The 24,631-nt window shown below is 65.9% G+C and overlaps 5 protein-coding genes across 23 annotated transcripts in view; 1 reads left to right on the top strand and 4 right to left on the bottom strand.

Annotated features, from left to right (window-relative positions):
- The window catches only part of TSPAN4 (tetraspanin 4), a 21,644-nt gene extending 14,055 nt beyond the window's left edge, over positions 1-7,589 (bottom strand). The window contains exons 1-4 of one of the 8 annotated variants that reach the window (XM_035013620.1): positions 7,408-7,589; positions 2,734-2,946; positions 2,471-2,545; positions 2,152-2,251 (exon numbers count right to left, since the gene is read on the bottom strand). The gene's annotated coding sequence lies outside the window, so the exon portion shown is untranslated. Of the gene's footprint in view, positions 1-2,151; positions 2,252-2,470; positions 2,546-2,733; positions 3,419-5,693; positions 5,861-5,905; positions 6,018-7,407 lie in introns of those variants that run through there. The other 7 variants (XM_035013622.1, XM_035013623.1, XM_035013624.1 and 4 more) reach the window with 7 other exon arrangements.
- Positions 7,590-7,704: 115 nt separating this feature from the next.
- POLR2L (RNA polymerase II, I and III subunit L) lies at positions 7,705-9,315 on the top strand. Its single transcript, XM_035013629.1, has 2 exons — positions 7,705-7,863; positions 9,041-9,315. The coding sequence occupies exons 1-2, from the start codon at positions 7,769-7,771 to the stop codon at positions 9,147-9,149; spliced, it is 204 nt and encodes a 67-aa protein (XP_034869520.1). The 5' UTR covers positions 7,705-7,768; the 3' UTR covers positions 9,150-9,315.
- A 1,210-nt stretch (positions 9,316-10,525) lies between these two features.
- CD151 (CD151 molecule (Raph blood group)) lies at positions 10,526-15,428 on the bottom strand. 7 transcript variants are annotated; one of them, XM_035013613.1, is made up of 9 exons: positions 14,682-15,246; positions 14,308-14,586; positions 13,273-13,360; positions 12,937-13,128; positions 12,459-12,533; positions 11,899-12,003; positions 11,634-11,792; positions 11,396-11,482; positions 10,526-11,305 (listed from the first exon to the last, which is right to left on the bottom strand). In XM_035013613.1, the coding sequence occupies exons 3-9, from the start codon at positions 13,351-13,353 to the stop codon at positions 11,246-11,248; spliced, it is 759 nt and encodes a 252-aa protein (XP_034869504.1). In that variant the 5' UTR covers positions 13,354-13,360; positions 14,308-14,586; positions 14,682-15,246; the 3' UTR covers positions 10,526-11,245. The 7 variants fall into 7 exon arrangements, with proteins under 7 accessions (XP_034869504.1, XP_034869503.1, XP_034869508.1 ...); XM_035013617.1 differs by lacking the exon at positions 14,682-15,246 and adding an exon at positions 15,408-15,428 and having other exon boundaries at positions 10,994-11,305; positions 14,308-14,468; XM_035013614.1 differs by lacking the exon at positions 14,682-15,246 and adding an exon at positions 15,408-15,422 and having other exon boundaries at positions 10,994-11,305; positions 14,308-14,544.
- Positions 15,429-15,601: 173 nt separating this feature from the next.
- On the bottom strand, positions 15,602-21,558 carry CRACR2B (calcium release activated channel regulator 2B). 6 transcript variants are annotated; one of them, XM_035013606.1, is made up of 11 exons: positions 21,377-21,558; positions 20,914-21,059; positions 19,811-20,002; positions 19,620-19,731; positions 19,009-19,183; positions 18,425-18,571; positions 18,207-18,297; positions 17,971-18,063; positions 17,590-17,756; positions 17,297-17,368; positions 15,602-17,047 (listed from the first exon to the last, which is right to left on the bottom strand). In XM_035013606.1, exons 2-11 carry the CDS (start codon positions 20,998-21,000, stop codon positions 16,873-16,875), a joined length of 1,311 nt encoding a protein of 436 aa, XP_034869497.1. In that variant the 5' UTR covers positions 21,001-21,059; positions 21,377-21,558; the 3' UTR covers positions 15,602-16,872. The 6 variants fall into 6 exon arrangements, with proteins under 6 accessions (XP_034869497.1, XP_034869498.1, XP_034869495.1 ...); XM_035013607.1 differs by lacking the exon at positions 20,914-21,059; XM_035013604.1 differs by lacking the exon at positions 21,377-21,558 and having other exon boundaries at positions 20,941-21,113.
- A 1,271-nt stretch (positions 21,559-22,829) lies between these two features.
- Positions 22,830-24,631, bottom strand: part of PNPLA2 (patatin like phospholipase domain containing 2) — a 5,627-nt gene continuing 3,825 nt past the window's right edge. The window contains exons 7-9 of the mRNA XM_035013630.1: positions 24,271-24,403; positions 23,928-24,050; positions 22,830-23,836 (exon numbers count right to left, since the gene is read on the bottom strand). Coding sequence (XP_034869521.1) covers positions 23,566-23,836; positions 23,928-24,050; positions 24,271-24,403 — 527 coding nt within the window. The 3' untranslated portion in view covers positions 22,830-23,565. The remainder of the gene's footprint in view (positions 23,837-23,927; positions 24,051-24,270; positions 24,404-24,631) is intronic.

Consider the following 24,631-nt stretch of genomic DNA (forward strand, 5'->3'; position numbering starts at 1 on the left):
AGCTAGACAGCAACGTAGCCCAGAACACTCCCTGGGGTGCGCACTCTCCAGCAGCTTCTCCCACCTCCAGCCTGGGCGGGCGACTCCCGCTGGGACCCCGGAGCCCCCGCAGCTCACAGCTTGGATGGGAACAGGCCTCTGTCGGCACAGGAATCAGCCTAGGTTACCCACCCTGGGAGGAGGGCGGGGGCGGGGGTGGAGAAACCCTTCTGAAGGAGGAGAGGGGCTGCCCGAGAGGGGCTGGGGCAGGGAAGGGCAAGTGGGGAGGGTGCCTAGGAGGGTAGGTCACTCTGCAAGAAATGGGGAGGCTTTCAGACTCACAGGGAGGGGCCGGAACACACAAGAGGGCAGGGTGATCACTAGGCACCTGAAAACAGGCCCAGACCTCAACTCCCACGGCAGCTGGCTTGTTCACTGGGCCAGGGCGCGCTGACGCTGCCTGGCCCTGCTTCTCCGGTTGAAGGGCCCGCTTCCCCAGCATGTGACAGTGCAGCCACACAGAACCCGGCACTGGTTTAATGCTCTTGAATTACTGGTACGTTTTGAGGGGGCCTCCCATTTCATTCTGCACCAGCCTGTGCTAGAAGTCAGACCCTGCACCTCCCAGACACATCCAGCCACACTCACGTGCAGAGGGGAGAGAGCTGGGAGGGAGAGGAAGAGGGGAATGGGAAGGAGAGGGGAAGGCGGAGGGGGAGGCAGGGGTGCAGGGGAAAGGATACTGGCAAGGTGACAAATTGAGAGACTGAGTGGTGCGGGAGGCAGCAGGTCGGGGGGCGTGGGGGTGGTTGTGCAAGCAGGCTGAACAGGACGGTCTGGAGGGCTGGGGGCCCAGCGAGGTCTGGCAGCCCTGCTGGGCCCTGAGGACCACCAGCATCAGCCCTCTGCCGCCCCCTGCAGGCCATTCCTAGACCAGCAGCTCAAGTCCTCAGAGCAGTGTCTGAATGCGGTCCCCCCCCCAGAGCAGAGCTGGCCCTGGCAGGGAGTGGGGACAGGAGAGTCCCAGAGGCCTTGCCCGTGTCGCACGGCTGGCCAGCCTGGGGTTTCCCATGGCCCCCCTACCCTTTCCTCCCCCAAGTGTGCTCTGGTGTGTCTGGGCCCCAGGAAAGGGACACAACAGTGGCCCCGTGGAGAAGCAGGCAGCCGAGGGCCCCCACCCAGGCCCTGCAGAAACCTCTGCCCACAGCTCTGCTCGGGGAACAAGTGGCACCATCCAGACCCCAGCGCCCCCTTGGCCCAAGTCAGCCAGCTCCACAGCCAGTCCAAGGATGGACACTCAGGGATGTGCACATGTGAGAGCGTGGGCTCAGAGTGCAACTTGCAGCACATGTGGGCCAAGGGAGGATGCAGGCTGAGCGGGCCTCACCCCACCTCACCCCTGTGCCCCACCAGATACCACCCCCCTGTGCAGCACCCCTACAGGCCGGGGTCAGACACATTCAGGGAGGCACCACTGGGCCTCCAGGGACATAAATGAACCTGCTACCAGCTCATCAGCTTTGTCCTCCTCAAAGGGGGGGGGGGGGCAGAGGTGAGTAGGGAAGGGATGTTGAGAAGCAGGAGGCTGTCTCCCTTTGGCCTGGCTCCCAGGGCAGGGCCTCTGGGGATGAGGAAGCAGGTTGACCAAGGCTGGGAGGAGAGCAGACATGGGCAGGACTCCCAATGGAGCCCCCAGGCTCACCTCTCCACTCCATCATGCTGGAGTGGGGCAGGGAGGGGGGCAGAAGGGGAGTTGGCCTGGGTTCCCACCCTAGGCCCCAACACCCCCCAAATCATCCCATCTACAAAACCCTGCAGCCACCCACAGGTGAGCGGGAGAGTCTGATCTGAAATGAAATTGAAAAATTCATCCAAGGGTCCTGGGGCCAGCTGGAATGAGGACACAGGTGCATCAGAGCTGAGGCCAGGTGGGCGCCCTGTCAGATCAGGGACCCTGTCCCCAAAGTTCAACCTCTCCCTCACAGGAGTCCCCTTCCTCCAGCAGGTGGGGGCCCAAGGAGACATGTTCAGGAGATGGCATCCGGCTGGCTCGGACCGTCTGTTGCAGGACCAGGCGAGCATCCAGCTGGCAAGGCCCCTGGGCCAGGAGTGGAAGAGCCCACGAGGCAGCACAGGTTGGCCCCACTGCTGCCCCACCAGACAGTGACATACCTGGGCTTGCTGCGGGAAAGAAGCCAGGCGGTGCTCGGTTCCCCTGAAGGTGAGCCAGCAGGTGGACCAATGGTCAGTGCAGCCAAGCCAGGCTGGAGCCCTGTGGGAGGAAAGATGGGCACAATGGAGCCCACATGTACCCTCTGCGGGGCTCCCAGAGGCTGGGCAGGCACCTCGGGGATGAGGAACAGCCCTCCACTCAGGACCAGGTCCCTACAAGGGCTGGAGAGGGCAGCTGGGGGACTGGTAGGGGTGCACTGCCAGACTCAGGGGACCAGAACAGGGGCAGGGGGGGTTCAAATAGGGCTTTGCTCCCAACCTTGGGTCACTCGTCCGGAGATGCCCGGGGGGGAGGCAGGTTTGCACACAGACACAGAGACAGCACGCGTGGGGTCTGTGCGTACAGAGAATATACGTGTTCAGGGCATGTAGTGGTCATGGCATGGTCCCCAGAGGTCCAGCCTTCGGTGTCCACTCCCCCCGAGATGCCCTGCAGCCCGCCATTCCTGGGCTCCAAGCAGATAGATGCCCTGAGCCACCAACCTCACTCTCTCCCCACCGAGCTGGCTGGTGATGACTCACCAGGCCCCTTCCCCTGCCATCAGCATTCATGGGAGGATTCTGCACTCCCCCACCAGCCAGGGGCTCTGAGGAGGGGACCCCAAGCTCACGGGCAGGGGGGTGTCTGAAGGCATCCCAGTCAGGCCCCCCACATCTCACTCCTCAGACCCGGTGCTCCTTGCAGCCCGGGGGTGGGGCAGGCAGTCTTCTCGGCAGCTCAAGGGCAGGAAGGGACTGCAGAGGTTCAAAACATCACCATGGCAGGTGTCCACGCCCCACACACTCATCCTCTCATGGGTGCCCACTGCTGCCAGTCCACCCCGACCTACGTTCGGGGCTGGCGAGAGGCCAGTGAGCAGACGGAGTTCTGCAGGTGACCTCATACCTGTCCTCCCCAGAACCTCAGTGAGGAGAGGATGCACCTGGGAGCCCTCGGCAGTCCCTGTGCCCAGGGATGAAGCATCCAAGGAGGGGTTTCAGGCCCAGAAAGTAGCAAGGGCAGTGGGGGGAGGAGGAGGGTGGCAGTGGAAGGAACACACCTCATCCACTTTCCTTGATAAGCCCCCTCTCCAGGAGCTATGGAGCCCAAAGCCCACAGCAACATTCTAGAAGCTAAAAACCATGCATCATACCCCACCATGCCCCCACACCCCAAGACCTAGGCATCGGGGGGGATGGGCCTCCCAGGCAGGGCCTAAAGGGCAGATCCACCAGCAGCCCCCAACCCCCTTGGGCCCCCCAAAATGAGGAAGTCCCATAGCCAACACCAAGCCAAGGCTGGAGGAAACCACTGCCCAGCCACACTCGCAGCCCTCACCCCCAAGGCAGCCCATGGACCCTCCATGAATGACCTCTAGCCCTCCCGGCCCCACAATGCTCCTCCGTGAGTCCAGAGCCTCCCACTCCCATCTAGGGCAGCCCAGACACAACCCTGCAGTTGGGGCAGGATGCAGGGACCAGACAGGACCACAGCTGGCTCCGTCTCTCACCCAGGCCCGGCCTCCTCCTCCAGGAAGCCTCCCTCCCCATTCTCTGTTCTGGGCTTCCTTTGAATGCAGGGTCTGACAAGCCTGCATCCCCCGGAATGGTACCTGCAGCAGGCAACAAGGACAGAGCTGAGGGAGAGCTCCAAGACAAGCACACCTACAGTCCTGGGCTGGGTCTTCTTGACTCTCCAGGGCTCTGGGGTGGCGAGCAGTTGGGGGACCCCAAGGGAGCAGAAGCCATGAGAAGGCCATGGGCACCTACCTGGCCAGACCAAGGTCCCACTCAAAGAGGAACCACCCCAAAAGCCGAAACAAAGATGGGAGGTTGCCAGTGGCGTGGCGTACCCAGCTGAGAGGCAGCAGGGGCCTGGCCTGGGGGCACACACCCCAGCGGGGGCAGATCAGCGGGTAGAGGAGAACACAGCCACCTACCCGGGGCCCCAGGCAGAGCGGGCTCTGAGGCAGCTCTGAGGAGCCAGGGAGGCCCTGCCAACGCAAACAGTCCTGTGGTGTCGGCCTTCCTGCTGCTGATCCAGCCCCGCAGGCCCAAGGCCCACCCAGGCCCCCACCGTTGGGGAGGGGCGCACACCCCCCCTCCCCCACAGAGCCAAGGCAAGGCCAGCTCCCCACAGCCAAACTGGAGCCTCCGGGGCTGGGAGACACCCACTCCAGGGGAGGGGTCCCCAGTCTCTCCTGGGCCCAGCAAGGCCAACCCCCACCTCAGGGTCTTCCCCCCACATCCCTGCTCCTCCTCCCCCTCCCCCTCCCCCTCCCCCTCAGGTATTTCTCTGCTGGAGGTGGCAGTGGAGAGGACACCATCAGGACCCCGAGGGGGCCGCCTTTCCACCCACCACGGGCCCTGGGAGCACCCTGCCTCAGGCACCCACAGAGTGTGCCCGCCCGCCTCCAGGCCACCAAGACCCCTATGGAGCACGGCCACATGGGGCCCAGGCTGCAGGGCCAGCAGGCAGCGCTGTTCCCAAATGCCCTGAGCTCAGGCTTGTCCACAGGGTGGCCAGGTGAGGGCCAGCGAGCCTCAAGCATGCCTGCAAACACCACCAGGCCAGGACTACTACTGGTACCGCAGGCAAGGAACCCCATCTGACCCTGGGAAGGCGTCTGAGCGTGTGTGTTCTGGGACCCCACCCCACCCTGCACATCTACCCAAAGCAAGACGGGCTAGGGGCCAAGCCTGCACAGCCAGGATCGGGACCCTCCAGCTGGGCAGCTTCTGGTTCTATCCACACGGTACAGATGGAGAAACTGATGCCAGGACCCACGGGCAGGGTCCGCTGACGCCCCGTATACAGGGCAATGCTCTGGGCCAGAGCATCTCAGCAGCAAAGTCTTGAACCGCTGAGCTCGCCTTGATCCCTGCCTGCCCTGCAGTGACCCTCTTCTGGCAGGAAACGTGGCTCACGGGTTCCCAACCACATGTGAGCACAGCCCTCCCTCCCTCCCTAAGCCTCCCGCCACTGGGGGCAGGATACCCCATTCTCGAAAAACTGGCACTCTCCCTCCCCGGAGGCCTGGGCCACATCTGTGCTGACACTGCACACAGAGAGGGGAAGCAAGGGCCCCCCCTTTCCTTGCAGGCAGGCGAGGCCCCCCCGTCCCTACTCCCCACCAGTGCCCTGGGCCCCCATGTCTCCCTCCTGCCCACCCTGAGGAGAGCCAGGCCCAGGGCCCAACTACTCCCCCACAACACACACAGAGGGACACGGCCATCCAGGGCAGAGGCAGGGGGCAGGGCTGACCTCTGAGGCTCCCAGTGTCCCCCGGTCAGGGCTGAGCGAAGACAGGGTAGAGACAGAGAAGAGGACCAAACACCCCAAGGGGCCTCGGCGCACACCTGTGTTGAGAGCATGCACACAGGCTGCGGGGAGAGGGGGCAGCCGTGATGCTCCCCATGCCCTCTCCCTGGAAATCAGGGAGCAGAGGGAGGAGCCCGGGAAGAGGAGGCCACCACCACCCCCAAATCTACACACAGCTCACAGAATTCCAGGAATGTCAACTTGGCTCTGGCCAGGATTAGGGAGGGAGGCTCATTCCCCTCACTCTTTCGGAGTAAACAACTGCTCTGGGCAGGAGCATGGGTGGGGCAGGCCCTGGGCCCCTCCTCCAGGAAGCCTTCCACCACCACCCCCAGCTCCCTAAGGCCCACCCGCTCACAGCCTGGATCCCCTCCCCTCCACTGGGTCCCTCACCTCCACCGTTGCCAGCAGCCTCTGCCGCTGAGCCTGGGTCTGACCCCAGGCCACTGTGACTCAAGGCCCCCTATCCTGTCCCTCTGTCCGGGGACAGGATGTGCGTCCAGCGGGGGGGGGGGGGGGGGGGGGGGGGGGGGCGGCTGGGGAGGGAAGCAGCCTCACTCGTGGCTCTGCACGTGGCAGTGTGGGGGATGACAAATGCACTGGGCAGCCTGTCCGGGACCCAGGCAAAGGTGGGGGCACAAACTCCAGGCAGCGGGCAGCTCTGGCCAGCCGCACCCAGGCCCCAGGGAACCCTCTGGCTCCCTCCCCCTCAGCTAAAGCCAGAATCTATCATCCACCTGAGAGGGCCGGTAACTGATGCCTGGGACTCAGCACAGGCCCCACTCACCCCCAGCAGAGATCCAGAGGCCCCAGGCCAGGGAACCTGACCAGGCCCCTCCCACCAACACCCTGCCTAAGTCACAGGTGCCACATCCCCCCCCACAGCCCAGAAATTTACCTCCTCCAGGGAGCCTTCCCTGCCTCTCACTGCACACTGATCTCCCCCCAGCCTCCAGCCCCGGGATCAAGTAGCTCACCTTACCCCATTTCCAGAGACACAGCCTCACCTTCCTTTAAATCCTCTGTGGCTCTTGCCCCATCACCTCTAGCCCTACCACCTGCTCTGGCCCTAGCACAAACTTGTGGCCTGGACCTGCCCCGCAGGTATGGCCTCCAGGCCTCCATCCAGGGGTTCCTTTGCCAGGATCAGTCCACTCCCTTACACACACTCGGGCTCTCTCCTGGTAAAATCGTGCTCTTCAAGGTTCAACTCAAAAGGCACCTCTTCCATGACGCCCTCCCTGACCACCCTCTCCAGCCTCCGCCCCTTTCTGAGTCCTCAGAGGCCGGACGCCCCCAGATCACGGGTACCCAGCACAGCCTGGCCCGGGGTGGGTGCAGACCCCGCCCGCACCCCCCCCCCAGACCCTTCCTCCGGAGGAAGGGAGGAGGGACGCGAGCCGAAGCGGATCGCTGGGGCGCTGCGGGGAGAGGCGCTGCCGCTGAGCCCGCCGCGCCCTCCCGCCGTCGGGGCTGCAGGTAACTGCCCGGCCGGGACCGACACCGTGCGAGCGCGCGGGCCGGGCCACGGCTGAGAACCGGACCGCCAAACTCAGCCCCAGAGATCCCCCCCGCCCCGGGCGCGCGAGGGCAGGGGCTCCAGGCGGGGAGAGCCTTCTCCCCGGCCGGGCCAGGAGGGGCGGCGGGGAGGCTCGTCCGTGGCCGCCCGCCCCCGCGGGCCCCCGCCGGCCGCCGGCCAGCGCCTCTGTAATCCCCGCCGCGGGTCGCCGCGCCCCCGGTCCCGGCCCCGCCACTTGTTGCGGCGGCTCGGCTCGGGGCTCCAACTCCGCGCCGGCTCGGCTCGGCTCGGCCCGGCCCCAGCCCGGCTCCGGGGCCCGGCTCGGCGGCTGCGGGGAGCGGGACCCCGGCGACATCCCCACCGGCGGGCGCGGTACCTGAGCGCAGTCCGCCCGCCGCGCAGCTGTCAGTCATGCGGACACGAGGAAGGCGAACCGCGGCCGTCGGGCCCTTTCGGTCCCGCTAGGACGCCGTAGGCCGGGACATACCAAAGCGGCGGACGGGGGGCGCCGCCTGCTCCGGCCGCGGCCGCGCGGGCCCCGGGACCCCCGGCCCGCGCGGAAGGAACCCGGCCCGGCGGGGAGCGCAAGGCGGCGGCACCGGGGCCGGCGGCGCTGGCTGGGGCGGCCGGGGGCGGGACGGGGCTCCCCCCCCGCGCCATGGACGCGCCCTGGGCGGGGCCGGCCGCGGCGGAAGCTCAGCGCGATCGGGCAGAGCGGGCGCCGCGCCGCTGCCGCCATGATCATCCCGGTCCGCTGCTTTACGTGCGGCAAGATCGTCGGCAACAAGTGGGAAGCCTACCTGGGACTGCTGCAAGCCGAGTACACCGAGGGGTGAGGCCCGCACCGGGCGGGGGTGGGGAGCCGGGGTCGAGGGGTCCTCGCCTGCGGGGGCGCGGGGCGACGTCTCGTTCGCGGGTCAGGGGTTGCGGGGCTCAGGGGCGGCGGTGGGGGCCCGGGGTAGAGGGGCCGCGATCCGTGGGGCGTGGGCGCAGGGGCAGAGGGCGAGGTCGGGGGCCGCGGTGTGCAGGTGGGCTCCTGCTGGGTGCGGGGGCGAGGGAACGGCGGGCCGGCTCTCGCGGCCCTGGCCAGGCGGCGGGCGCTCGTACCAGACTCCAGGTGACGCTGCAGGGGCTTCCCCCCGCCCCCCAGGCTCTCTGCCAACCCTCCTCTACTGACCTGCTCGCAGGAAAGCGTTGCCACCACCTCGGCCCGCCTTGCAGTTTAGGGAGAGGAGGGGAGCTGGGCGTCAAGCCCCAGTATCTTGGCACTTGTAGGTGTCCTTTGGGAAAGTCATGGCACCTGTCCACCTCAGTTAAGCGCTCTGCTTCCTCCCTGGCCACCTGCTCCCTAACCTCTCTCCGCTGTTAGACCCACCCCTGTCCCCCAAACTCTCTTGTCCTGTGGGACGTAGAACAAGCTTCCTGGCCACACAGCCGCGAGTAGCGGGTTGTTCTGGGGGCTTTTTTCCTGTCCCTGCCCCTCAGCACTGCAGTCACCACCAGGTTTGTCTGAATCTCTGTTCCCTCGCACAGGTGGACTCTGGGCCCCTGTGTGGACAGTCCCTTGTGCTGAGCACATTTGAACCCTGGGCCTGGGGTGTTTGGGGGTGAATCGGGCAGAGGCCAGGGCTGGGCTGAGTGCTCATGCCAGGTCTTGATGAGTCTGTTAGAGTGACCAAGTGAGTGAACGGCTGGAAGCCTGCACAGGACCCCCCCCCCCCCCCCCGCGAGATGCCCTGGGCAGGAACCAACCAACCTGGCCTCCTCTGTCCCAACTTGCCATCTCTGCACAACCGAGCAGTGCTGTGGGAATTTTCTGGAAGCCTTTAGGGGGACTGGGCTGGGTCCCAGGCACACTGACAACTCTAATTGGCTTGAGAAACCAGAGAGAGATGGCTTCCTGGAGAGACTTCCCTCCCTGACATGTGGCGCGGGCATGCGGCGCAGGGCCCTCTGTCCCCCCAGGACTGCCTGGATGAACAGGGTGTGGTCTGCTCCTCTCACCACAGGGATGCCCTGGATGCGCTTGGCCTGAAGCGGTACTGTTGCCGCCGCATGCTGCTCGCACACGTGGACCTGATCGAGAAGCTGCTCAACTACGCGCCTCTGGAGAAGTGACGTGTGGCGCCCGCCGCCCGCCGTGCTCACCCGGGGCGGTCGGCGCCTTGCCCCACTGCATCCTGCCCGCCGCCTGAGGGTGTGTCTCTGCTCTGGAAGGAACTGTCCAGTAAAGGTCTTTGTAGAACCATGAGCAGATCCTAACAGTTGGCCTGGCTTTGGGTGACTTCCTGCCTGCTGGTGTTTGTGTGTCCTGCCTCGTGCCTGAAGCTGCTTGGGGTGGACGTGGCTCTCGCTGCCCAGGGGGAGGGAGAGCCATCCAAGTGGCAGCCATTCAGCAGGGGTGGGGGGGTCTCCTTCTGGAGTGTGGGCTCTCACAGGTACAGACAGCCAAGAGCGCTTGGGTTTGGGGCTCCGGGACCCTGGCACGCCCACCTCCAGGTCCTGGGTGCTCTGTAGGCCAAGCACAGAGATCCTCACATCCTCTCCCAGGATATCAAGAACCAGATTTTCTGGGCCCTGAATAGAATGCCTGCTGTGGTCTCGGCGGCCCGTCCTGAGGGTCTTACTGCCAGAAGCTTCGAGGCTCCAAGCTCAGCAGGCCCCTTCCCTTGGCCAAGTCCCTGTGGAGGGGGAGAGGCAGTGCCCAGCCTCCACAGCCAGCCCTGAGGCCCTCACAGTGGGTTGAGGGCGGCCCTGAGGAGGCTCTGCTGGGTGTCAGGGTTCGCCAAGCTCCCAGTGCCCTGGGCATTAGCATTGAGTCCCTTGGGCCTGCCGGAAGAGCTATCTGCCAGGGGCTTCTGTCCTCTTGCAGCTCAGGCTGAGGCTTCGAGCCAGCAGCTATCACCCTGGACGGGAGTCCGGCAAGCCCTGGTGCCCTCCAGCAGGCAGTAGGCAGGAGTGTGTGGTTAGGCGAGGGAGGCAACTTTCTCTGGCACCTTTTTCAGGGCAAACACTGCTGCCCGGACATGGGACATGGGGTCCTCTAAGGGCCAGTGAACAAACCTGCTGCGGGGGCAGGGGGAGGTAGGGTCTGCCCAGGGTATGGGTCCCGCAGAGCTCGGGCCTCTCATGTCGGGTCCGAGAGGCTGCCCCCCGCCTTCCCTAATGGCTACATGGGCCAGAAGGGCGTTTGGAAACAAGCAGGTCCAGGCCATTTGAGGTCTCCATTGCCTCTGGGAGGCTCTGGCCCTGCCACCACTTTTCTGTCCCAGAATGGGCAAGGTTTTTCTGCTTCTCAGCCTGCCTCAGTGTCCCTGTGACTGGCCTCCTCTCCCTGGAGTCCTGTCCATCCTTGGCTCACACGTGGCTGCCCTGGAGCACCAGGATGTGCCGTCCTGGCCCCTTGTCCTGGCACTAGGTGGGTGGTTCTGTCCACCCTGCTGGCGGGGGAAGGCCCTGAGGACCAGGACCCTGTCTCACTGACACAGCTAAGCTCACGCGTCTGTTCCACAAACATTTATTGAACGCCTATTATGTGGCACAAGCAGTTTTGGCATTTGTGATACAGCAGTGAATAAAACCCACAAGCCCCCCGCTTCTGGGAAGGGGACAGGACAAGAGCAAGTGAATTGCGGCCTTTCAGTGGGGAGAGTGGTGGGGAAGTCCCAGCAGGGCCTTAGGGCAGCCGGGGCGGGGGGGGGGGGGGCAGCGGCACAGGACCCCCAGGACAGGGCTAGCTTGGCTTTCCCGGGAGTGGGCTGGGGGTCTTGGGGCCCGTGGCGGGCATATTCCCAGGCTCTGCCCCACCCAGCAGTGCCCCCCTCAGGCTTGCCCTGACCACCATGAGGGGGTGTGTCTGGGGGTCTGGGAGCACCCGACGGTGGGCCAGCCCCTCTGGCTGAGCGCAGGGAACACCCCGAGACCCGCCCCCCCCAGGCAGAAGTACTGCTTCCCTGCTGTGGGCGGGGGGGGGGGGGGGGGGAGTCTCAGGCCTTTGGTCTGCAGAGAAAGGCACTTGCAGCTCCCTCTGAGGGTAGGGGTCCCCAGAGGTCACGTGATGGCGTGGGGGGTGCACAGGGGCTTGAGAACAGCCCCTCCCTGGCAGAGTGGGGAGGGAGCAGCGTCCTGGGACCCCAGCTCCCCGGCCCTCAGTAGTGTCAGCTCGTAGTCAGGTGGCGTGAGGCTGCGGCCCGCGTGGGCACCGTCCGGCACGCTCAGTAGCGCTCCAGCTTCAGGCTCCTGTACAAGCAGCACGTGAAGATCATGCCGAAGACCTGGGGCACAGGGCAGCGTGAGCGCGGCACAGCGCCAGCCCCATGGCGTCCCCTGCACCCACCAGGGCCTGTCCCGCCCCATCCCCGCACCTGCACGCAGCCGATGCCCACGCCCACGGCCCCGATGATCCTCAGGTGCTCCTGGATGAAGGTCTCCAGCTTGGTGATGCAGCCGCCCTGGCAGGGTAGGGGTAGGGGCGCCGAAGGCGGGCGAGTCCAACCCCCTTGGGGTGTGACCACACCAGCCCCCACCCCCCCACCCCCGGGGCATCCTGGGCCCCTGGCTCCTCAGCCCCTCCCCAGGGAGCCCAGGCGCCTGCCGGCCTACCTCCACCTTGTAGATGTTGGAGGCGTGGTCCCGCTGCCCACAGCCCGGCACCAGGGTCTTGCAGCAGCTGTCGGGCACCACGCGGCCGCCGGCCTGGCCCGAGCGGATCCACTCGCTGTCCCGCCAGTCTTGGGAGTTGTTGCTGCCACAGCAGTGGAACTGCGGTAGGAACACGGCCCGGCTGAGCCCCAGTGGCAGAGACCCCCCCAGAGGTCCGGGGAGGCCCGTGGGGGTGTGCACACATCCCCACTGCGCCACCACCCACCTCCTGTTGCAGCTTGTCCACAGCACTGGTCACGCCCTCGTGGCCTGGCTGGTGGTACCGCTTGCTCATGGTGTCCTTCAGGTTCTCTTTGAGCTCGGTGTTCAGCTGGGGGTGAGGTGGTGACAGTTCCGGCTGCACAGTCTCAGACCCCCCCCCCAGGTGGGACAGGTGGAGGCAGATGCAGATGGGGAAGAGGTTCAGGGAGGCCTCCAAGCAGCACTAGGGCCCGATGCTGGCTGGGGAGAGGGGACTGGGAGAGTCACCAGGTGGCCATGGACACGGTTGGGGACAGGGAGGGAGCTCCAGATCCCATGGACGCTTCCATCCCTGCTGTCAGTCCCCACAGTGACCCAGCCCCACCCCCAGGGCCTGATGGCCCAGTGGTCAGCTCTGGAGCATGGGGGGGTTGTGTCTGTGTGTGTGTGTGTGTATCCCTGTCTTCTTACACGGCACATCTGTGTGTATGTGTCCCTGCATGCGTGGACCTGTGTATCCCCACATGCACACGTCCATCTTACTACATGTGTCCCTCCATGTTCCTGTCCGTCCAGGCCCCTCACCTGCTGGTAGTAGATGTAAGCCAGGATGCCAGCAATGATCTCCAGCAGAAAGATGATGAGGAGCAGGATGAAGTACTGGGGGTGGGCAGGGACCCAGTTAGGTGGGGCTGGACACAGACCTCCCTGTCCCGTGAGGACTCCTAGTGTCCAGGCACAACAGAGCAGAGCCCCCAGCCTCAGACCCCAAGTGGCCACAGAGGGCTCCAGGCAGCAGGTGGGTGCTGGCAGTCCCCGACGCTTTCCCTCAGAACTGCTGTCTTCCCTCAGTGCGCCCAGCTGGGATGTGGGGACTCGGGGCTGGACAAGTGGCCTGGGACCCCCCCCACCACAGTGAGTACAGCAGAGGCTGCAGTGCACCCTTGAGACCCAACAGTCCCTTCTTTCTCATCAGGGCCCCCCCAGCAGCCTGGTGGGGAGCCCCCCTCAGCTACACCCCGACTCCCACCCACCACCCCAGTGCCGGCCACGCCCTGCTAACCAAGCGCAGCAGGTTCCGCCTTTCCTTGAAGGTGGCACAGCAGCCCAGAACACCGGTCACCATGACGACAACTCCGGCCACCACCAGGATGTAGGCTGTGGCCAGGTAGGTGCCTGAGGCCAGCAAGCTGATGTAGTCACTCTTGAGGGCCAGCGTCCAGATACCCACTGCCATAACGGCCAGGCCAGCCAGCTGTGGGCAGTGCACCCTGGTCACCACCTCTGGCCCCAGGTCTGAGAGATGGGGCTGAGCTCCCAGGCCAAGGTTCCTTCAGGGACCAGGGAAGGGAGGGAGAAAACGCCGGTGGAGGCAGGGGGAGGGGCGCCCACTCCTCACCCAGAAGCAGCAGTTGAAGGTGAAGAGCAGGTACTTGAGGCAGACGGTTCCGCATGTCGCCTTCTCGTTGAACTCCCCCATCCTGGGGCTGAGAAGCGAGGGGATGTCAGAGAGCCCACAACACCAGGACCTGACTGGGAGGTCAGCCAGACACCAGTGGGGACAGTAAGAGGGGACACACATGCCCAGGCCGGCCCCTGGCTGAAGCCCAGCCAACTATCTGCCCCAAATGAAGGGCCCAGGAAGGTGTCCATAAGAACCAGGATGCTTCCTGGGAGAGCAATTCAGGAGCCTCATTCCCCTCTTCCCCCCGCCAGCCCCCGAAACCCACCCCACGCAGCCATGCTGGATGTTTACTGCCCACAGCCAAGCTGAAAGCCAGGCCCTGGAGGACTGAAGGGCCTGGCTTCCTTGACTAGAGCCCAGGACACAAGGGAGACATGGAGGACCCCAACCATTACCGGCTGACTCACCCCTGCTGGCAGCCAGGGTAGGAAGCCCCAGCAGGCACCTCAGGGTGAGCTCATGCAGGCCCCACCCCCCCACACACACACACACAACATTCCCGGGGCTCCACGTCACAGGCTGGCAGGGCCGCAGGCTGGCAGGAGCCTACCCGAGGCTGGAGGGGAGGAGGCCACTCAGACTGATCTGCCCCTTACTAGTGACGTGGCCTCAGGGAAGACCCTCAGGTTTTTGTTAAAGGGAAGGCCTGCCTTCCTCTTCACCAAGGTGGGAAGAATAGAGCAGAAACACATTCCCCAGACCTGGGGGGGTACTTCCTCAGTTGGTCCTCATTAATGGAAAGGGGACAGCCCCCCCCCCCCCACCGCAGCAAGACAAGAAGCTACAGGCTGTACTCCTCCCCAGTGGCACCCGGGGACACCCTGCCTGCTCTGCTGTGGGGTGTCTGCACTGGGGAGGGTGGGAGAGGGCCCTGGGGCACAAAGGGCAGCTGGACGCCCCAGGCCACGTTTCCAGACAGGCCCAGCACCACCCAGAGCTGAACTTTCACCCGCCCCACCCAGCACTCACCTGGCTGCTGGGGGCTACGGGTTCCTCCGTCAGACAGGTGTCCGGAAGTTCCCTAGGAGGCTCCGCTAGAAGGGCAGGGACGGGTTACAGGTCTGGCCCACGCTGGACAGGCAGGATCCTGTCACCCTTCCTTGTGGCCGCTCCTGGCAGCGGATCCGGAGCTGGGCTTCCAGAGTAGACAGCGTCAACTCCCAGCGGCAGGGAGGGGAGAGGCCAGGCCCGGTATTCTGGTCTGGGCTTGGGCGGGCAGGGCAGAAAACATTTCTGGACAGTGTGATCCTGGGAGGGGAGGGATCACTCACTCCTCCAGGCACCCCACCCTGGGCCTTCCTGCCAGACCCGCCCCTGTCCCTTACCCCACCACGCAGCAGTACCTGCAGCCCGGGCAGAAAAAAGACGCAGCCCCGTACCACGGGGCTGGGGGTATGGAAGCCCCACGCGCCCGCAGGCTGGCCCTGGGCCCGTGGAGAGGTCCCGGCCCCCGCGGCCCACGCGCGGACTACCGGCGGGGGAGGGGCCCCTCTTTCCGAGAGGCCTGGCGGATGTGAGCCCCCTGGGAAAGCGCCGGCCAGAAATAGTTCCTCCGGCCTGGGACAGAGCGGCCCCACCCCAGCCCCTGCAACTCAGCGGGGCCGCCGGCGGCCGGGGCAAGACCCGGGGCCCCGCACTCCGCTCCAGCCAGGCCCGGGGAGGCAGCCGCGCGTCACCGCGGTGAAGCCGCCGCCCCTGGCCGGGCGAGCCGACGGCGCGCCCACTTGCACCCAGGCGGAGGGAAGGGCACCAATGTCCAGAGACAATGACGAAGGTGCTCAGATGGGGCCGAAGGGGCCGCCAGGCCTGCGCGAAGACCCAGGAGGCGCCTAGCCCCCGCCCCGGGGGCCCCTCCGCCCACCCGGCTCCCCGGCGTCCGGCTCCCTCCGGAGAGGGCCGGCGCGCGCGCTGCTGCCGGGTCGGCGGACCGGGCCTCCCGGCCCTCCCGGCCCTCCCGGCCCTCCCGGCCCTGCCTCCTGGCGCCTGCAGCCGGGCCTCGCGGTCCGGGCCGCGCAGGGCCCCGGCACACCCGGCCCCTCCCGGCCCGCCTGGCCAGGCGGCGGACTCACCGGCCACGCGTCCGAGTCCCGCCGGGCGGCGACGGGGGCGGGGGCAGGGTTGCGGGGGGGCGGGGGCGGGGGCGGCTCGGAGCGCTGAGACTGCACGGCGGGCTCGGGGCCTGCGAGGGCGACGCGCTCCGCCCACGATCCGCAGGCCCCGCCCACGGCGGCGGGCGCGGGGCAGGTCCGAACAGTGCGCCGCACGCAACGGCGGCGCGGCGGGCGCCTCAGCCGGCGCTGGGCTGGGGGTCCGCCCGGGACTGCGCAGGCGGGCGTGCTGCAGCCCGCGGGCGCCCGTAGCCCAGCCAAGGACTTACACCCTCGGAGACGGAGGAGCTGGGCTGGGGGCGGTGGGGGTGGCGACGGCGGCCAGCCCGGCCAGGGCTCTGGACTGTGTCCAAGACCCGGCCCTTCTCCAGGCCCAGCCCCGGTTCTGGTTCTCTCCTCGAAACCCAGGGACCACCGGAGGCTGCAGGGTCGGCAGAACAGATGCTGGCCTTGGGGGAGGATCTGGAGGTGTGATCAGATGCAAGAGTGGGGTCTCTTTGGGTGCACTATGGAGGACAGCCTGGAGCGGAGGCCTGGGGTCCCTGCCAGAGACAGTTCAGTCTGGAAGGCATCGGTCCTGGGAGGGGTGGAAAGGAGTGAGGGAAACAGGGCAGAGCCTGCTGACCTGGGAGACTGGGAAACCGACAGTGGGAGTGAGGAGGGGGAGGGGACTCCCAACCCACCAGGCTCATGCCCAGACCCAGGCAGGGTTGGTCAGAATCTGCAGTCATTTGGAATAGTTCTCCATGGACAGTGGGCAGCACTCGTCCCCAGCTCCTTGCCCAGGGTTCATGATTCTGGCCAGCAGCTCCCAGCTTCCCAGGGAGGGTGGAGGGAGGGGCGTGAGCAGTGGCTGCAGACCTACCCTTTTGGAGGTCCCACTCAGGGCGGGCTGGTTTGGGGAGGGGGTGGTCAACTGAGGCCAGGAGCAGGCTCCCTAGTGAGACAATGGGCCTCAGTTCCCTTGTTCCCACAGAGGGGCCCCTTGGGGCTTCAGCTTTAATGGACAGCGAGGTCTTGAAGGCGTGACCAGAGACATGCGGGGACATCTGCAGCCCCAGCACCACAGGGCCCTGCATCTGTGCTACACACTTGCCTTGAGTGTACCATGGACACCCCATGTGTGTAGTGTGGCTCCCGCCCACATAGGCCAAGGAGGTCACAGTGCAGTCGTGGACTTTATTAGGAGGAGGGCGTTTTTCTGCTGGTCAGAGATGGGTTTGATGGGATGGGGACAGCATGAGGACCAGCAGGGAGGCACAGGAGACTGACCAGTCCTAAGTTAGTTCCTTCATATCTGCATGCAGGCAGGTCAGACAGTCCACTAAATAGAGCCCACATCCTGGATGGGCAGCCCCTAGCCACGACGCACCACCTTCAAGGGGCAGCTTCTCCGAGTAACGCCCAGGGAGTCTCTTGGGGATGGTCAGCGGGCACTGGGAAGGTGGCCAGAGCCACGTCTCGGAGGGCGAGCCCAGCTGCAGCAGCAGCAACAGGTGGGCCCCGGCAAGCGCGCCACGGCCAGAGCTTTCCTTCGACCACTGCCCAGCCGCTTGGCCTCACAGGCGTCCCTCTGGTCCCGTAGCCGCGTGTTCAGCTCCCTAGGAAAGGGGAGTCCACCGCCCTAAGAGGTCTCAAGAGGCAGCATTCCTGGGTGGGGAATACGGGCTCTGCTCTCCCTCAGACCAGAAGAGGGGTGTCTGGCTGGGGCTGCCGCATGAGGGATGGAGGAGAGACACGAGGAAGGACTTCCTCCAAGTGGGATGAGGCAGTGGTCAGGAATGTCGGGAGCTAGGAGCTCCCGAGCTGTGCCAAGCCCCTTCCCTCGTGGGGCCTGAGCCAGACCGCACCTGAGGAGCTCCAGTTGTCGCAGGAGGCTGAGCTTCTCTTTTTGCATGTTCCTCGAGACTGTGGCCACCTCTCTGCAGGAGGGAGGAGGTGACCGGGATGCAGGGAGGCTCGTCGGGGCGTCCCACGGCCCTAGCCTACGCAGACCCTGAGGGCGGGGCTGGGACATGGGATGGGGATGGAAGTGGCCCAGACCTGAGCCCCAAAAGCGATCCGGTCCTGCCTCGCCCGCCAGCCCGACCCCCTCCCCGGGCCCGCCCCTGAAGGTTTGCCTCCTCCCTGCTCCCCCAGGCACCGTAGGGTTTGCTCCCGGCGGCCCTGCACATCGCCCTTCAGTCTCCGGAGCTGCTCCTGCGCCCCCTCCAGCTGAGTTCTCAGCGCCTCGTTGGCTAGCCACAGCTGGGCGCTCTGCGCCTGCGCCTCCCGCTGCTCGCTGGCCCGGGTCTGCAGCTGCTGTTCCAACTGGGGAGTGAGGGGGGGATCAAAGCTGGGAAGGATCCCTCCACCTCTTCTTCGGGGTGCTGCGTTTACCCCTGACTCCCAGCGGTTCCAGGGCCGGGGGCACTGAGGTCCAGGGGACCTCAAGCACACCGGGGAGTGTGTGGGTGACGGTGGGGACAGGGCCCTGGGCTCGGCGGGTCCCACCCCTCCCCGGCAGGGGCAGGCGGCCACTCACCTCCCGCTGTCGCAGGCCCGCGCGCTCCAGTTCCTGCTCGCGGCTCTGCAGCTCCAGCTCCAGGAGGCCTCTGCCCTCCTCCCGGGGGAGGTCCTGGGATTCGCGGAGAGCTCCTGAGCCTCAGCGGGCGGTGGAGGGGCAGGGGCCATGGTGGGGGGTGCGGGTGGAACGGAGTCAGGGAGACACGTGCGTCTGGGATCGGGCTGCGCGGGGTGGGACTGGGGCGTCGGGCCCACCTGACTCCGCAGACGCTGGCGCTGCTCGCGAAGCCGCTGCTCCATCTCCTCGTACAGACACCGTACCTCCCTCTCGTGCTCGCTCTCCCGCCTTCGGGGGGCAGGGGGTGAGGCAGCTGCTTTGAGCCGGCCGGCACTACAGACCCCAGCCCTGCCTCTACTGCTTCCCGAAGTCCAGCCACCTGGGCCCCAGGCCCCGCCCTGGTCCCCGCCCTCACCGCCGCAGCGCCTGCTCCAGGCTGTCCCGCTCTCGGGCCGCCTCCTCCAGGCAGGCCGACGCGCGCATCAGAATGTCCTCGAAGGAGCCCAGCAGCTCGGGTCGCTCGCGCTGCAGCCGGGTCCAGAGCGTCCGCACCGCTGGCTGCCTGCAGGGGGAGGGCAGGGGCTGAAACTGAAACGGGGGCTCCCCGACCCCATCCCGAAGGGTGAGCCCTCTGGAGACTTGCAGCCCTGGATAGCCCAGCCGCGTTTGCTGCATGCGGGGTACCCCTCTTGTGGGTGCTTCTGCCCCTGCCTGAGGTCGGTGTGTACGGGTCTTGTGGGGCAGCGAGGTGTATACACACAGGGCTGTGCCCAGCGCCTGCCCTTCTTCCCACAGCCTTGTCGGCTGCCCCCTGAAATGCAAATTCTGCGGGAAATCACGCTCAGCCCCTCCCAGGTGTCACAGCTGACAGAGACCGACTGGGCCAGTCCCAGCATAGGGACCCTGAACTGGGACAGACACGCGGGCGACAAGGACAGGCAGCGTGCAAAGGGGAGATAGTAGAGGAGGGAACTGGGAGCCGCCTCAGCACCAACTCACTCGCCGAGGGCTGGGGCCACCCCCAGCTGCTCCAGCACTTCGCAGAATCTCTCCTCCTCCTCTTCCTCCAGGGAGTCCTCAGTGCCTTGCACATCTGACCAGCCTGACTCAAAGGTTTCCTCTGGAGCCTGGGAGGGCAGTGCACCCTGGGCTGACTCCACCCCCACAAACTTCCCTGTGGGCATGGGAAGGTGAGATTACCAAGGCTGTGGGTTAGTACCCCGCTCGGCCACCACTCACCCCCCCCGCCGCCCCCCACACACATCCTGTCCTTATTCTGAGCCCAGTTTCCTGTTTTTCTTCCTTATTCTGGCCTGATTCTTGGTTTAGGAATGGGAGATAACACCCACCCAGGGCCAGAGTGGAGCAAGCCTGGCTCCCATCCCACCGGGGTTTGGCACGGAAGGGAGGGGGTCATGGAGCAGGAGGGTCAGCTGCACACCTCTGGTGACATCTGGTGCCTGTGTGTATTGATACCAGTCCGAGCTCCGCAGGGAGGCCATGGCGAGGCACAGGCCGCCCTGTGTGTTGGGTGTGGGCCCCACATGTGCCGGTGGAGGGTCTCTGCGCAGCGGGGTGGGGGGGGGGGGGGCCTCGGGGACTCAGCTCACCCAGGCCGAGGCAGAACTCCCAGGCGGTGAGGAAGCCTGTGTGGGCCTGATCCAGGCTTTCGAACACAGCCTCTAGCTGTTCAGGTGTGAGGGGCAGGTCGCTCTGCAGACCCTAGCCAGGCAAGGATGGCAGGGCTGAGCTGCCAAGGTCGGCCCCTGGCTGGGGCAGCCTCCTGGGACTGGGGATTCACCTGCAGGTCATGCCGAGTGATGAAGCCCTTGGCGTCCTTGTCACAGAGCAGAAACAATTCCTGGGCCTGCTCTAGCATCTCTGCCCTTGGCCTCCCGGCGCTCCCCTCCTCCACTTCCTTCTCCTCCTGGGCCTCCCCAGCACCGGGCTTCCCAGGCCTGGCCATGGGAGCGGGGGTCTCTGCCATGATGCGCTGTGAAGTCAGGGAACAGTCAGGGCCAAAGCAAAGCTCAAGAGAGATGAGAGGGGGAGAGAAGGGAAGGTGGAGTGGCCATGGGTGGGGACTAAGCTTGTAGGGAGCCGTGAGTGCACAGAGGGGCCATCTTGCACCAGGTGGGAAGCCGGGAGAAGGCATGGCAGAGGTCCAGAGAGGAGTGTAGCTGGGGGCAGGACAGTCACTTGGGGGTAGTGCTGCAGGCAAGGGGTGTCATGGATGCGAGTGAAGCAGGCTCCAGGCCTGTGGGCTGTGGGGGCTGCCCAGGGAGCTAGAGGCTGTGGCTTAGAGGGCAGCCAGTGCAGGAGGAGAGGAGCTGGGGGAGGGCAACCTGGGGGCGGGGGGTGGGGGGAGGCAGCTACAGAAAACCTCTGATGGAAAATAAGGAGGTGGGGGCTCCTGGCAGCTGAGGGGAGAAAGCTTGGGTGAGGGACTGGCCAGCGGAGGGGAGGAGCTGAACAGGTCCTAAAGCTGGACACCTGGAGACCTGGCTGACCGGGCGGGCCCGCGGGAGCGTTCAGCCAATCCTGGCTAAGTCTTTAGCCCCTGAGTCTGGGCCTCAGAAGTCCTGGCCTCCGGCCGGCTGGCCGACGACTTAAGCTCCTCCCCTTCTGCCGCAGCCCCTCCCACCGGGCCCCTGGCCCCAAGGGTTGCAGATGCAGGGTTTCAGCCTGGGACGCCGATGCCTTCCATGGCCCTTGTCAAGAACACGCCAGGTTCTAGGCTTGATGGCCCTTCCCCCAAGCAATAGGCACTTGTGGTCCGCCAGACTCGCCCCCTCCAGTTCGCGGAAACTTCGCGGGGCCTCCCTCCCCGCGGGGCGCCCCGCCCCTAATCAGAGCCACCTGTCGTTCCCACAACGCCCTGGTCCCGGATTTCCCAAAGCTAACCCCCAGTGTGGCGACATTTCCCCCAACCTGGGGGATTCTGGGATCCTCTCCTCTCAGTCCAGGACCTTGATTTTCTCTCCCGCCCATATTATATTCCTGGGGCGGCGCGGCGGGGTGTCGGGGCGCAATCTCCAAAGAGTGCAGGTCTGAGGAAAGGCGGGAGGAGGGGACTGGGGGGCTCAGGACGTCTCCCCCTCGCGCCGTCGCCTCGCCCCGGCGGGTGCCCCCACCCCACCCCCCGCGGCTCGTGGGCTCCCGGGACTGGAGGTCCATCCCAGCCGGAAGCTGTGCGGTGCCGGGCCGGGGAAGCGGGGAAGAAGGGCCGGCCGGGCCCGCGAGCCGTTGCGCCCACCGCCGCTCCGCTCCCCAGAGCCCCGGCGTCCCCGCCCGCCAGACGCGAGGGTCGGCGCGCCCCGCGGCCACCGGGGACGGGGCGCGGCGGCGGGACCCCCGAGGCGCTTACCTGCGAGCCGCCCCCCGCACCTGCTGCGCGGCCCGCAGCTCGTCTGGAAAGGCGGCGGCGCGCGGGGGGCGCGGGCCCGGAGCGGCTCCCGCTGCCGTGCAGGAACTGAGACCCCGGCGTGGGCCGGGCCCGGGCGGAGCCGCCGCCGCTACCGTCCCAGTGTCTCCGCCTCTCGGCGCTGCCCGGGAGGCCCGGCTCTCGCCGCACACCTCGCCCGGCCCCCGCTGTCCCGACTGCGCGGAGCTCACGGCCGGGCGGAGATGCCCCCGCTGGCCTGGGGACCCTTCCCGAGCAGGGCTAAGGCGAGGAGGGTGGGGCTGTCCTGAAGATCCGGATTTAAGGCGCCAAAAAGTGTGTGCAGGACCAAGCCAGGCAGGAGACAGACCAAAATATCTTCAATGGTTATCTCTCGGAGTGGGGGGCACTTAACTTTCTTGCCTATGCTTTCCCAGTTTTCGTCTTTCCCGTGGTTAAACAATTAGCTCGTAATATATTACAAAATGGTATTTCAATCAGCGGCATGATAGCGGTGCAAGTGTGGGAGCGAGTGAGTTGGGGTGGGGGCAGAAGGAGGCCCTCTCCTCCACAGCCTGCCCCCAAGCTCTCCTTTTGAGGCACAGCCCTGACTTGGGTTCCCTTTGCAGGAGCACTGGGAGAAGGTGCCGGGTGGGGCTGGCATGGGACCTTCCTGCTGGGGAGAGAAAACCCATTCTCTTGCCAAAGGTCCCCCTCCCTAGCCCCAGCCCAGCCCCTGTACCCAGCTGGAGGGTGGTTGGGGGTCTGGAAGCCTCTGCTTCTCCAGGAGCCTGGGATCCTGCTGAACTAGAACAGGTTGGGCCTACAGGACAGGACCTTGAGAGCCAGAGGGGGACGGCTCCTGGCACAGACACGTGGGGACCTGCTGAGCCGGCTCTCCCAGTCCTGCAGTCCCACCGTTATTGTTGGCTGGGGGCTGCCACCACCTCCATAGCTGCCTGATACCTTGGTCAGGACTAAGGGCTCTGGACAGCCAGCCAGCCACCCAGCTCGCTCCAGCGCCCCTCACGCATGGGCCCTTTTGGTCACCAAGAAGGGCTGCATCCCCTCAGACTGTCCAGATCAGAGGACGTTTTCAGGAAACTATGTCTCCCACGGAACAAGGTCCAGCCTCCTCGGGGTCAGACCTCACCCAGCCTGACATTCCATACTCCTCCTATATATTGGCAGGAGACTGGGTACCCCAGGAGACTGGTGGGGAAGGGGGCAGGGGATCGAGAAGCTGTGTATGCTGGCCAGTGAGGTTTGCCAAGGGGGGAGGCCCAGCGCCTTGCGCCAAATGCCCAAAGTAGAACAGGCCCCGTGTCTCCCAGGTCCTCGGTGCTCAGCTGCGGAACCCCACCCTCCATAGCCATCCAACCCTGAGATCAGCCCCACACCACCTGCGTCACCATTGAGTGGAAATGAAGACGCCACCTTTTGTAAACATTTCTTAGTTTTTATTTAGCAGGGATCTTGGTCCCAATATTTCCGCTGGCCCTTGGAAAGCTGTGCCCAAGGGCCAGCCAGCAGACCTCAGGACGAAGTGGGGCAAACGTATGGGCCCCAGCCAGAGAAGTGCGCTAGAACCCAGGAGGCCCACAAGGGCCTTTAGGGGAAGGCCGCAGGCCTGGCTGGCAGGACCGAAGGCCGGGCTCAAGGAGCACAGGGCCCCTGAAAGCCTGACCCGAAGGAGAGACATTGGCCAAGGAGTCACACACGAGTGAAGGAGGCAGGGACTGAGCCCGGGCATTTATTCCATCTGCTTTGGTGAAAATAAATAATTCTTCACATATGTTCTTCAGCAAAACATGACAAATGAGGAGGGAGGAGCAGGTGCAAAGTTCTCAGGGGTAATACTGCACTGACTTGGGGGCCCCAGGAGGTGCAGCCCTGCCCTCCTCCCCAGTTCTGGGGTGGGGCCTGAGGGGGAGACTGAGGCACAGGGGCAGCACGTGAGTGGTTGGTGGAGGGGGTTGACAGCAAGTCCCCTTCTAGCAGCTGTGAGGGGCCCCCTCTCCTTACTGCTGCAGGAGTAATGGAGAGAGGCCCGGGAGTGGGGTGGGGGGGCCTCAGCCCGCCCCAGGGCCCCACCTCACAGGGCAGGGAAGCTGGGGGGCCCAGCCCTCAGCACTGGGGCCCCAGGGGGCTGGGGAAGGGTGGAGCAAGGGCGCTCAGCAAGGGGGCACGGTGGGTGAGAGCTGAGGGGGCGTGGGGGCAGGGCTGGCGGGAGTGCGCATGCGCAGGGCATCCGGCGGGAAGGCCACGTTGGTGCAGAGAAGGCCCAGGAGCAGCTGGCGCTGGCGTTCCTCCCACTTGGCCAGCACATCCCCTAGCGACAGGCTGTTGCGCATCCAGCTGGGCAGCGCCTGGCTGTAGGCCGTACAGGACAGCGACACAGAGGGCAGCGACTGCGTGCGGCGTAGCTCCATCTGCTCTGACAGCCTGCAGGGGGAGGGATGGAGGGCCAGAGGGCTTCCGTGGATGCCACTGAGGCTCCGGGCCCTGAGCAGACACAACAGGGAGGGGGGCTCACCTGGAGGGCAGGTGGCTGCCCAGCTTCCTCTTGGCTCGCATCACCAGGTACTGGCAGATGCTACCCGTCTGCTCCTTCATCCACCGGATGTCCTCAGGGACGTCAGGCAGCCACTCCAGCAAGCTGGGGGGACGGGAGGCATGGCCTCAGGGTCTACGGCTCGGCCCTCACACCCATGCCCGCTCTACCCCTGCCTGCGCCCCAGCTTCTGGAAGCCTCGACACGGCATCTCTACAGCCTCCCCCAACCAGTGGCCTTTTCCCCCTAGGGCGTCCATCACTCATGGATGACCCCAAAGTTCAGTCCGCCGTGCTCCCTGCCCCAAACCCCCTACTCCCCTCACCGAATGGTGAAGGACACCGCACTCTCCAGTGGCAGAGTGTAGGGCACCATCATGGCTGTGGCCAGACGCACAGGCAACATGTTGGAGAAGGTGGTCAGCAGGTCCTTGGGCTCTATGCAGGCCTCCAGCAGGGCTGGGGGTGGGACGCAGGAGGGAAGCTGACCGCCAGCTGGGGAGGCCAGGATCTCTCTGCTCCTCGGCTTTCCCCCCGCAGCCAGGAGCCCCCACCCCCCCCACCCCGCCTCCACACACCCTCATTCCCCCCACAGCCAGGAGCCCCCGCCCCCCACCCCGCCTCCACCCCCATTCCCCCTCCAGCCAGGAGCCCCTAGCCCCGACTCGGCCTCCACACACCCTCATT

The sequence above is a fragment of the Mirounga leonina genome, unplaced genomic scaffold (assembly GCF_011800145.1).
Source record: "Mirounga leonina isolate KUSES-001 unplaced genomic scaffold, KU_Mleo_1.0 Mir_166, whole genome shotgun sequence".
In the NCBI taxonomy this organism is placed as follows: Eukaryota; Metazoa; Chordata; class Mammalia; order Carnivora; family Phocidae; genus Mirounga; species Mirounga leonina.